The 12,015-nt window shown below is 51.4% G+C and overlaps 1 protein-coding gene across 1 annotated transcript in view; it reads left to right on the forward strand.

Moving 5' to 3' along the window:
- The window catches only part of KAT7 (lysine acetyltransferase 7), a 15,133-nt gene extending 3,321 nt beyond the window's left edge, over nucleotides 1-11,812 (forward strand). The window contains exons 2-15 of the mRNA XM_029963499.1: nucleotides 742-930; nucleotides 2,323-2,499; nucleotides 2,652-2,891; nucleotides 3,566-3,648; nucleotides 3,875-3,964; nucleotides 4,551-4,649; nucleotides 4,819-4,929; nucleotides 5,555-5,746; nucleotides 6,005-6,094; nucleotides 6,892-7,032; nucleotides 8,214-8,307; nucleotides 8,422-8,568; nucleotides 9,147-9,253; nucleotides 10,082-11,812. Of these exons, the coding sequence (XP_029819359.1) occupies nucleotides 742-930; nucleotides 2,323-2,499; nucleotides 2,652-2,891; nucleotides 3,566-3,648; nucleotides 3,875-3,964; nucleotides 4,551-4,649; nucleotides 4,819-4,929; nucleotides 5,555-5,746; nucleotides 6,005-6,094; nucleotides 6,892-7,032; nucleotides 8,214-8,307; nucleotides 8,422-8,568; nucleotides 9,147-9,253; nucleotides 10,082-10,183 (1,862 nt within the window). The 3' untranslated portion in view covers nucleotides 10,184-11,812. The remainder of the gene's footprint in view (nucleotides 1-741; nucleotides 931-2,322; nucleotides 2,500-2,651; nucleotides 2,892-3,565; nucleotides 3,649-3,874; nucleotides 3,965-4,550; nucleotides 4,650-4,818; nucleotides 4,930-5,554; nucleotides 5,747-6,004; nucleotides 6,095-6,891; nucleotides 7,033-8,213; nucleotides 8,308-8,421; nucleotides 8,569-9,146; nucleotides 9,254-10,081) is intronic.
- Nucleotides 11,813-12,015: the final 203 nt, after the last annotated feature.

Consider the following 12,015-nt stretch of genomic DNA (forward strand, 5'->3'; position numbering starts at 1 on the left):
CCGGGGATCCCACCGTGCCCCGAACGACATTCTGGTTGTCCCCTCAGCGCGTCGTGGTTTAAACCCAGGTGGAAATTAAACACCGCGCTGCCGCTCCCTCATCCCCCCCTCCCCTCAGTGTTTACCATCCAGCTTCTAGGTTCAGATAAAAACAATTTGATAATAAAAAACAAAGTAAAATATAATAATAGTGGTAAATAATAATAAAAAGGGGCAGCTGGAGGGACAAGGTGAGCTGGACACAGCACATGGAATAATCTGGGTTGGCAAGGACCCACCAGGATCATCCAGCCCAGCTCCTGGCCCTGCCCAGGACACCCCAGCCCTTCCAGCTGAGGTGTCTGGGATGAGGTGGGAACCTTCCCCATGGGGGAAAAAATAGATCACGGAATCCCAGGTTGGAAAAGACCTCCAAGATCATCGAGTCCAACCTGTGACCCAACACCATCTTTGGCTTTCATAAAGCCCGGCGCTCCCGTGACTTTTCCTTGGGGATCAGTTTGCAAGAAGCTTTTTATTTTTAAAGGCGCTTACGCTGCATATTTATTTAACCAATACATTTTTAGTTGAATTTACCTATCTAACATCCCTTCCCATCCCTGGAAGTGTCCCAGCCGGGTCGGAGCAGCCTGGGTTAGCTGAACCCTGCCCATGGCAGAGGGGTGGGAGCGGATGAGCTTTAAGCTCCTTCCAACCCAAACCATCCCGCGATCCCGTGAAATATTTCCTGCCATATCCAAGCCGAGGTGCTCCCTGCTGACGTGTGGGCTGTGCCGTTGCAGAGGAACGCGGGCAGCAGCTCGGACGGGACGGAGGACTCCGATTTTTCCACGGATCCCGAGCACACGGACAGCTCGGAGAGCGACGGCACGTCCCGGCGATCCGCCCGCGTGACACGGTCCTCGGCCAGGCTCAGCCAGAGCTCCCAAGGTAAAGGCTCTGCTTCGAAAACCCAAAAGAAATTCAGCCTCCTTACCAAAAAATAAAGTCTCGGTGCACTCTGTGTTTAGAACCTAAACGTGTAGGATTTAAACATAAACAGGAATTTGTATTCATGTTTTTGGCTGTTATTAGCACAGCAATAAGCACCTTTACACGTACATATTGTACAGGTGGGGTTGTATAATCTAAAGGTGATGGAAACCAAAACATGAGTGTGCTCTGTTCAAAAGATAAAGCTGACAAATTGTTAAGGGAAGGAGGAGTCAAACCCCATAATTCCACTGCCAGCCAGCTCTGCCTCATTTTTCTGAGAACTCTAAAAATCTCCTTTCCATTCCTTTGGTGCTGGAGCCAAGCGAGGGAGAGAGGCTTTAGGGGTGAAAGTTGGGTTTATTTCCTTTATTTGTTTGTTTGGGGGGTTCTGTGCCCCAAGGGGAGATGTATTTTTGTGCTGTGCTGCCCCTGCTGTGCGATAGACACTACCAAATATTGGCAGTTATTTTGTGTGCTCCTACTTTGGCACCCAGGCTGTAAAAGGAGACATGGAATGAGTCCACCTCTTTTTTTTTTAGTGTTAGTGTGGGCAGTTTTTGGCTGTTAGTTCATGTGTTGCCATCTGGCATGACGGGGAGGAAATGACAGCAGATAAAAACTCATTTCCATTGCTCCTTGTAGACACTTTGATTGAAAAAAAAACATGGTTTGCAATTTTATTGCAGATAAGAAATACATGTGTGTGATCACGTATTAGATCTTAAAAAGGAGAGGGAAGGTGTGTGTGGAATGTCTGTGATATTCCTGGGTTAGGACAGCTTTATTTTAATGCAAAATAATTATTTTATATATATTCCCTGCCCACTGCAGGGGTTGGAACTGGGTGAGCTTTAAGGTCCCTTCCAACCCAAACCATTCCATGATTCTTATGAGCAGTGTAGGATCACAAACCCACACACAAATCCAAATCCCAGATCAGCTACAAATCCAAATCAAATCCAGATCCCAAATCCAGGTCCACACTGGAAGCTTTTCCTAAGGCTTATCTAAACACTGATAGTTCTTATCTAAACTAACGGATCTTCAGCTTTCCAAAGGGAGCTGCTTGATAATTACTGGTTAATTAGGTGATTAAGTCCTGAGAAAGCTGATGTAATTCCAGACTGCTCACTGTGGGTGAAATCCCAGAGATTTTATCTGGGAAGGCCAGGGCAGTGGTGAAAGTGGCTGGATAGAACTCTGCTCTTCCAGAGGTCTTCCTCCTCCGGGGCAGGCTGTGGGGCCAGGCAGGGTTTGGGGCCGGGCAGGGTTTGGGGCCGGGCAGGGTTTGCCTCTCTAGGCAGTCCCTGCTGGTTCTGGGGTGTAATTCCCCTTCCCCGGGCTCAGACTCCAGCCCGGTGCGGAACCCGGCGCCCTTCGGGGCGGAGGAGCCGGTGTACTCGACGCGCAGGGTGACCCGCAGCCAGCAGCAGCCCGCCCCCGTCACCCCCAAGAAGTACCCGCTGCGCCAGACCCGCTCCTCGGGCTCTGAGACCGAGCAGGTGGTGGATTTCTCAGACAGAGGTGCGTGCCGGGGACAGCTCTGGGAAAAACCCTCCTCCCAGGGTGTCCCCAGGGCCGGGGGTTGGAGCAGCTCTGGGCTCCGGGTGTGTCTTTCAAAGCCTTCTCCCTGATTTGTGACATCCATCCCCTTCGTTATCCGTGTCCTTCTCCAGACACTAAAAACGCAGCGGATCACGACGAGTCCCCCCCTCGCACTCCCACCGGGAACGCCCCTTCCTCGGAGTCGGACATCGACATCTCCAGCCCCAACGTGTCCCACGACGAGAGCATTGCCAAGGACATGTCCATGAAGGATTCCGGGAGCGACCTCTCCCACCGGCCCAAGCGCCGCCGCTTCCACGAGAGCTACAACTTCAACATGAAGTGTCCCACTCCTGGCTGTAACTCCTTAGGTAATTCCTGCCTGGACTGTCCCACTCCTGGCTGTAACTCCTTAGGTAATTCCTGCCTGGACTGTCCCACTCCTGGCTGTAACTCCTTAGGTAATTCCTGCCTGGACTGTCCCATTCCTGGCTGTAACTCCTTAGGTAATCCCAACACGAAATATCCCACTCCTGGTTTTGACTCTTCAGGTAATTCCAGCTCCAGGATCGATCTGTTGGGCTTTGCATTCCTGGCTGTGGTATTCCAAGTTGAGTTATACACCCTGAAAACCATGGAGTTAATCAGGAGCAGGAATATTAAGGAGAAGTGGGATATGAAGCCTAAATGCAGGTGTATCTGCAGGGCTATTCCTGGAGGTGTTTTCTGCCTAGGAGTGACGGGGAATGACAGGATAAGGACAAAATAGGAGGATGAGCCCAGGTGTGGGAGGAAAATGCAGAGTCTTGCAGGCAGGGAACTGATTTTTGCCAGAAATAGATTTCAGCCCCAAATTCCTGCTCCACCATACCTGGCTGCTTGCAGGGAGGGCAACCTGAGAAAGATTTTCCTTCCTTTTGCCACAAAGCAGGAAGTTTGCTCCTTCCATCCCACTGAGCCTGCTCGTGTGGGGGATCTGGGAGAGCTTTGAAACCTCTTCTTGATTATTTCTTACGAGTTGGGTTGTTTTTGTGCCCCTCTGCAGGACACCTGACCGGGAAACACGAGAGGCACTTCTCCATCTCGGGGTGCCCACTGTACCACAACCTCTCAGCAGATGAGTGCAAGGTGAGTGTTTGGCCTTGTTTTACCTTCTGGGGGATTTGTAGGACAAAAATGCCAAGATTCAGGATTTTTGAACAGGAAGCAGAGCTGACAGTGGACACAAAGCTGATGTCTTTGGCTGTGAGGCAGCAGCATTTGTGTGTCAAACCCAGTTCAGAACATTCACCTGGAGGAGGAGAGGGATGACAAGAGTTTGCTGCAGCACTGACGGGTGAATTTTGGGTTCCAGGTGCGAGCCCAGAGCCGGGATAAGCAGATTGAGGAGCGGATGTTGGCCCACAGGCAGGATGACAACAACAGACACGCCACCAGGCACCAGGTAAAACTGGGAAAGCCTCAGCTCCCGCTTCCCAGGATCCGTGGGTTTGACCTGACCTCCCTTCTCCACATCTGTCAGCCGTTGTCACCTCCAGTGTTTCAGCAAAGGCAATTCCCTGTCCCCCTTCAGTGAGGAGCAGGCAGGGAGAGCAGCTCTGTCACACCAGAGGAGGCTGGAGCGTTCTCAGGAGGGACTTTGATGTGCAGGACGAAAGAATTCCTGCAGAACTGTAAACTGCAATTTGACTCTGACTAAACAGAAAAGAACCAAACCAGGGGAATTACATTTTTCAGCTCCTAAGTGTTGGATTTGAGTCAAGATGAGTCAGCTCGGAGCTCTTCCCATGATTAAGCATTCCATGAGGAGTGCTCCCTGTCTTGTGGGGCTGAGGTGCTCTGGCAGAGGCTGTGGTAGGAAGACAAATATCCTGCTTTACATACCTGTGTTGGGCCCTGTTATTAACAGAGGATTTGGTTCAGAGGCAGCAAACCCCATGAAATGAGAGCCAGGACACAGGTCCTGGGGGTGGGAATGGGAATGTTTGGAGTGGATGGAGCAGTGAAAGACCCCACCCCTGGTTTTTCAGGCCCCCACAGAGAGGCAGCTGCGATACAAGGAGAAGGTGGCTGAGCTCAGGAAGAAGAGGAACTCAGGACTGAGCAAGGAGCAAAAGGAAAAATACATGGTAAAAGCACTAACTTTGAATATTCCCTCCTTCCCTCCGGTCTGGAACGAAACCACTGAGCAGGAGTTTGGCTTTCCCAGTCATCCTGCAGCATTCCCAGCCAAAAAAGCTGCAAGATCCCGCAGCTTGGTAGCAGGCTGGCAGCAGAAGTGTTGTTTGGTTGTTCCAGGAGCACAGACAGACCTATGGCAACACCAGGGAACCTCTCCTGGAAAACCTGACCAGTGAGTACGACCTGGAGCTGTTCCGGAGGGCGCAGGCACGGGCATCCGAGGACCTGGTGAGACTGAGCTCGGCAAACGTGTGACAACACACCTCACATCTGTGGGAATGTGGAAGTTTCTGGGGTCTGTGGCACTTGTGCAGAGAAATCCGAGTTTGTAGAGCAGCTGCAGCCCAGCCAGGTCAGCACACTGACACCAGGACAGTGTTTCAGTGCCACTCATCCCGAGGCACTTCCCGCTGGAAGCGCAGCTGGAGCTGAGCGCTGCAGGCAGGAATGCTGCAGTGCCATTCCACAGGTGGTTTTGGGGAAAGAATGGGCACCTTCCCCTGCTGGAAGGGGGGCTGAGGGCTGGTGGCAACAGAAGCCACCCTGGCACTGGCCAGTGACTGAAATGGAGCTCAAAACCTTGTGTTGCTGAAGCTCCTGAGGCACTTCCCAAAGCCTTATTCCACCTCCAGGGAGGAACCAGAAGAGCCTTTGATCCTTTCCATTTACAGTTGTGTATCTGAGGCAGAGCATTAGGCTGTGTCCTATCCCTGTGGATCAGGATTCACATCCATGACAAGGGTTTATCATCCATGGCAAGGCATTCACACCGAGACATGGACTCAGAAGACTTGAATGACGTGATTTCCCTGAGGAAAACGGGTCCCTTTTCTTTTTTTTTTCCCCTTCCCAGGAGAAGCTGAGGCTGCAGGGCCAGATCACCGAGGGCAGCAACATGATTAAAACCATTGCTTTTGGTCGTTACGAGCTGGACACGTGGTACCACTCCCCCTACCCCGAGGAGTACGCTCGGCTGGGCCGCCTCTACATGTGTGAGTTCTGCCTCAAGTACATGAAGAGCCAGACAATCCTGCGTAGGCACATGGTAAGGGCCAGGCCAGAGCTCCTTCCTTGAGTTTCAAGTCTGATTTTAGCTTGTAAAAGATTTAAACCGTGGCTGGTGTAGCTCAGTTGCTGTGGGAGGTGAGAAGGCTGCAGGTTTCCTGGTCTGTCAGCAGCTGCTGTAACTGCTTCTGTGCTTACAACAGGAGTAACACCCTCATTTTGTCCTTCAAACAGTAGTGACAGCCTGATTTTGTCCTTCAGACAGTAGTGACACCCTGATTTTGCTTTCCTGGCACAGGCAAAGTGTGTTTGGAAACATCCCCCGGGGGATGAGATCTACCGCAAGGGCTCCATCTCCGTGTTCGAAGTGGATGGGAAGAAGAACAAGGTAACAGGCTGGGGCCATCAGGGGTGTGGAGACAAGCTTTGAAATACAGCAGGCACTGCTCTTCCTGCAGAGACCCAGGGTGCCCCTGGCCCTCCCTCCCCCAGTCTCAGGAGGGAGTCTGGGCTGTCCATTCTTTGGGAGTTTTTGCTGCATTTTCACCGTGGTTGTTCCTCAGCCCTGCTGTGCCTCAGCAGTTCCGTCTGCTTGGAGATGGGGGTGGAAATCCCTTTCTGAAAGTCAGTGGGGAGATTTCTGTGCTTGGCCTCCCTCAGCAGATTGTTCCTGCCCATCTCCCATTCTCTGGGAATGCTCAGTCGAATTTGGGTGAGGGTGGGAAGCAGCCTGACTGACTGGGGGTGACCTCCCTAGCCCTGCCCTGAAGGGATCTCAAACTGCAGACTCAGCACCTCACTTGTGCCCTGTCCAGTTTTGTCCAGCCTCGAAGGTCTCAGAGGAAAGGACAAAGGAGCAAATCCCAGAGGCTGGAAGCTGGGAGGAGGCTTTTCCAGTTGCCAGAGATGATTTTGGAGGATTGGCACAGTAGGGAGACCCAGTCTCTGCTCCCCTTCTCTGAGGGGGTGATGCTTTGGGCATTCAGGGCCTGAGATCACAAACATCCATTCCACTGGAAGCCAAGCTTTCCAAGTGCCATCCCAAAGGGAATTGTTTCCTGGCCCAGCTGCTCTGTCGTTTCTCAGATGGTTGAGGACTTTCTCATCACTTCCCATGTACAGTTTTATCCACACTTGGGATATTTTACTGGAATAAACACATGTATCCTGCTCCTTTGCCTCTAGATCTACTGCCAAAACCTGTGTCTGCTGGCAAAACTCTTCCTGGACCACAAAACCCTGTATTATGATGTGGAACCCTTCCTCTTCTATGTCATGACAGAAGCTGACAACACTGGCTGTCACCTGATAGGATATTTCTCCAAGGTGAGTGGAAAACACACACACCTTCCTTACCCACCTCGCCAAAATGAGGTTTAGGCCCCCAGGTACCAGCACTGAATCCAACCCCCTGAGTTTTTGCAGTCTCAGGGTTTGCTGCTTTGGGGAACAGATAAAGTTTCCAGCCTGAGCTGCAGGATTTGTGCTGTTTGCTGCAGGGATTGCAGGTGCTTTGCTGCTCCATCTTTTCCCATTCCTTTGCAAAAAACCCCAAATCAGCTCCAAGGAATGACTGTTGCCAGGAAGCAGAATGGTTAAAAGCAGAAGCAAGATAAAGAAAGTGTAAAGAAATGTAGAGAAAAATACATTATTAGTCAACATTTTTTTTTTTTTAAAGGACTTAAAGGAATGAAAATTCTTTGTGATATCTCAGCTTCTCCACCTCAGGTAACTTCAGCAGATCCCACAACAGTCACTGGCCAAGCTTAGAGTAGGAGCCACTTTTCTGCACTGTTTGCCTAAAAAATAGCCACTGGTTTTGCCTAAAAAAGAGCCAGGATTGTCTGGCTCTTCCTGTGTTTGAGCCACTGATGTGCAGCAGGGATTGAACAAAGAGCTGGAAACCTCCTTCCTGGTTGTTCTTTCTGCAGTACAGAAAAAGGGATTGTTTTCTGGATGTGGTGGTGTCGTGCAATGCACTTGTTCAGATACTTCAGCCAGAGAAATTCCATAGGTAGGAGAGTGCTCTGCCAAATTAAACTGTGGGTGAAATCACCTGAGTCACAAGTGAATAAAGAGCTAAAAAAAAATGCTCTGAAATAAAACCTGCACGATCTGATCCCATCCCTGGGAGTGTCCAAGGCCAGGCTGGAGCACCCTGGGCTGGTGGGAGGTGTCCCTGCCCATGGCAGGGGTGGCACTGGAGGGGCTTTAAGGTCCCTTCCCACCCAACCCATTCCATGAGTCTCCAACTCCATGACCCAGGAGTTTGAAGCCATCCCAGGATTAGAACTGTGCAGCAAACCCCCAGTTTAGTGGCTGGTGCAGTCAGACACCTGACCAGGCTGGGGCAGGAGGGGATCACGTTCCTGGGGGTCAGGCAGGTTCTGCTGCTGTCCCTCCTTTCCCTGGTGCTGGATCAGCCGCTCGGGCTTGCTGGGATTATGGGATCCCCACTGTTTGCACACACCCAGGCCTGTTCATCCTCCCTGCTCCTTGTTTTTCAGGAGAAGAATTCCTTCCTCAACTACAACGTTTCCTGCATCCTGACAATGCCTCAGTACATGAGACAAGGCTACGGCAAAATGCTCATCGACTTCAGTACGTGGGGAGGGGGATTCTGAGGGGTTCCACCAGCCAGTCTCACAGATCTGGTGGAGGTTCAGTGCTTTCCGTGGTTTGGGCAGTTTAAAGGGGTTTTTTTGATGTTTCCAGGTTATTTGCTGTCCAAAGTCGAGGAGAAGGTGGGCTCCCCTGAGCGGCCCCTCTCCGACCTGGGGCTCATCAGCTACCGCAGCTACTGGAAGGAGGTTCTGCTGCGGTACCTGCACAACTTCCAGGGCAAGGAGATCTCCATCAAAGGTGAGCTTTGGAGCTGAATGAGCCTGGAGTGGTCCTCTGTGCATCCCCCTCAGCCACAGGGCGGGTGTTTGTGGAGCAGCACGTTCCTGGAGTCGGGAATGGCCCCTTCCAGCGCTGCCACCACGGAGGATGAGTCAGTCTGCAGTGTTCTGAAAGCATGGGTTGGCTTCTTCAAAAGAAACACATTTGTGAGAAGATTCAGTGGAGAGCTTTGTCTGCCTGTACGTTGGGGTGTTAATTTTAAAAAGAGAAGTGGCTCCAGGAGCCAATATTAAGAATATTTGGACTCTTAGTAGTCTGTTGGTGTGACCTGGGAGTGTGTGGCACTTCATAGGGTATCAGGGTAGTCCTGAAAAGGCAGAACTACATCTTCCAGAGGATTGCACCTTATTAATGTGAATCCTGAGATTTATATCACTGAAGCACTGCAGTGCTGGATGTACCTCCCCAGTCCATGCAGGGAATTTCCCATCTCATTTCCAAAGGAGTTACACAAAACTCCTGATTAAACCCCAGCAGTTTGGGGGCACTGTGGAGGGATCCATTCCTGTTTTAACAGAGCTGCTGGTGTTTTGCAGAGATCAGCCAGGAGACTGCAGTGAACCCCGTAGACATTGTGAGCACCCTGCAGGCCCTTCAGATGCTCAAGTACTGGAAGGGAAAACACCTGGTCCTGAAAAGACAGGTAAGCTTGGGGAGGGTTATCCCTGTGATTTTATTTAGCTGGTAATTATGAGCTTGCTGAAATCAGGGTTTCCTTTGCTGGGTTTTTTTCCAGCCTTCTCATTCCAGTGGGGGAGAACTGGGATTTCCAGATAAAATAGGACTTGGGTGTCCAACCTGATTGTTCAGCAGTGCAGAAATAACCTTTATTGCCCTGCCTTTGGTGTGTGGGATAACATTGCTCATTGTGAGTGGCTTTTTGTGGGAGCAATGGATCAGCATTCCCATCATGGTCCTCACCATGGCTGCCCTTCACTGGGCAAGTGGATGACATGGAACATCCTGAGCTGGGATGGACCCACCAGGACCATCCAGCCCAACCCCTGGCCCTGCCCAGGACACCCCAACATCCCCCCTGGCCTTGAGGGTGTTGTCCAAACCCTCCTGCAGCTCTGGCAGCCTTGGGGCCGTGCCCACTGCCCTGGGGAGCCTGGTCAGTGCCAACCACCCTCTGGGGGAAGAACCTTTTCCAAAATCCAGTCCAGACCTGCTCTGACATACAAGTGAATGGAATTAATGGAATCCTGAATGAGTCCTGTTCGTTCCCTCACCAGTGGTTTATAAATCCCTAAATTTACCTGTTGTTTTCCCCTCCCTGGGACTTTGTCAGTGGGGTTGAAGGGCTTCTGGAAAGCTCTGTGGAGGAGTTGTTGTTGTTTTGGTGTTATTTTAAGCAGTGGGTGGGTGAGTCACCTCCAGATCTTTGGATTTGGGTTTGTGACATTGTGCTGGGGATAATTCCCTGCCTGGACCACTTGTTCTAACCTGCCCTGTCCTGCTGTCCCCCCAGGACCTGATTGATGAGTGGATAGCCAAAGAGGCCAAGAGATCCAACAGCAATAAGATCATGGATCCCAGCTGTTTGAAATGGACCCCTCCCAAGGGAACCTAAGTGTCCCTCTGTCCTGGAGCCAGTGACCCCCAGCAGTAGAAGTTCCCCGGGATCTCTGTGTGTCCATTGCTGTTGTGGTGGGCTGGTGCAGTACCCCCAAACCCCAACACATCAGCTCCCCCTGGCACTGGCCTGGCCTGGATCGTTGTGCTGCCACAGTTCTGAGGAACTTTGATGTCTCGGCCTCAATGAGGTTGCAAGGATTGGATCTGTAGGATTGGATCTGTAGGATTGGATCTGTAGGATTGGATCTGTAGGATTGGATCTGTACTGGACCCCCAGCAGCGCTGGCCCAGGAGCTCTGACACTGGTACTGTACCTGTCCAGCCACTGGTCTCACCCTCCTGTTCCTGCTCCAGTGAGCTTGTGTCGTGTCCTGTGAGCCAGTTGTTCCTTCCCTCAGGTTCCTGGAGCTCTCAGCACTGGAGTCACTCCTGTGGCTTTTGGACAAGGTCAGATAATTGGGGAGGGTCTGGTTTTCCACTGAGCTGCAGTTACACCAACCTGCAGTGGTTTAGCCAGTCCTGGGCCATTCCAGGCCTGAAAGAGTTTTGGTGGGATAATGTTCCACCTCTCCAGCAGTTTTCCATAGGTCTTTTTGTAGTTAATGATGTACAGGCAGAAGTTGCCTGTCCCTGAGCGAGCTGCTGAGTGAAGGCTGAGGGTGTGAGAACACCCTGCTCCGAGATGTTCCCGTTATCCTGCAGCTCCCACACCTGCTGGAGAGACCCCTTCATTGTAAGTCCTGTTTTTCCTCCTTTATCTCTTGGAGTTGGTGAGTCCCTTTACACAGAAAGAGTGTATTTCTGTGGAGACACGTTTCCCAGAGCAATCCTCCTTGAACTGTGGCTCTCTTCGTGCTGGAGAGGGTTATTTTTTCCCCTCTAGACTGAAGAAACAAAAACTTTGGACAGATTTTGGCTGACCTTGTCCAAACAGCCACAGAAACTCCAGGAGTTGTTGGGTTGCCCAGGCTGTGCTCCAGGGAGCTGTGGGATGGGTCATCCTCTGGCAGTGCATCCTTGTTTCTCTTTGTAAAACAAACAGAAAAAAATAATAAGCTTTGACTTCCTCTCTCCCACCAGCACCACCAGAAGAAACTCTCCTGCAATGGCTTCCCAGTGTAACCACTGTCCTTGTGCCACCTGTATGGCTCCAGTGTGACTAAAATCAGGGACAAGCTCGGGGTAGGGGCTGGGACCATCCCAGTGCTGATTTCATGGAACCTTCCAGTGCTTCCTCACGGAACAGGCTCTGACATGAAGCACTCGCAGTGTCCTGGCAGGTGGGAGCCATTCCCTGTTAACCACTGCCCCATCCTGGCCTGGAAGAGTTCTCTCTTGCTCCTCTGTTGGTTGTCTGTCCTGGAAAAAATTTAAAAAAAAAAAAAGGAAAAGAAACTTCCTGCTCAGTCCCCAGCATGGACCTTGTGGGCATTACTGAACCTCCTGTCTGTGCCCTGCTCTGCACTGTCACTGACACAGATCCTGACGGGATATCCAGGGAATTAGATCCCTTGGGGAGTAGGGAGGAGAGGGCCATCCTCCTGCAGCAGCTGTTCCCTGTTCCCATGGTGTGGTAGAATGTGCTGTCCTGTTCCTGCTCCTCAATAAAGCATGTTCTCTGCTCCGCCCTGGGCTCGGGTTCCTGATTTTCCCACTGAGGGGAAGCTCATTCTGGAAGCCCAAGGGGCTGATTTTCACCCCATCCCTGGTGCTTTAAGGGTTGGGGCTGGAGCTGCCTTGGGGCTGAACCTTTCCAAAATATCCTCAGTCTTTGATGGCTCTGCAGCTCCTTGTGCACAGGAGGAAACCGTGAGGAATATCTGGATG

Source organism: Manacus vitellinus, unplaced genomic scaffold (genome assembly GCF_001715985.3).
Source record: "Manacus vitellinus isolate BGI_N305 unplaced genomic scaffold, ASM171598v3 scaffold_102_pilon, whole genome shotgun sequence".
Classification (NCBI taxonomy): Eukaryota; Metazoa; Chordata; class Aves; order Passeriformes; family Pipridae; genus Manacus; species Manacus vitellinus.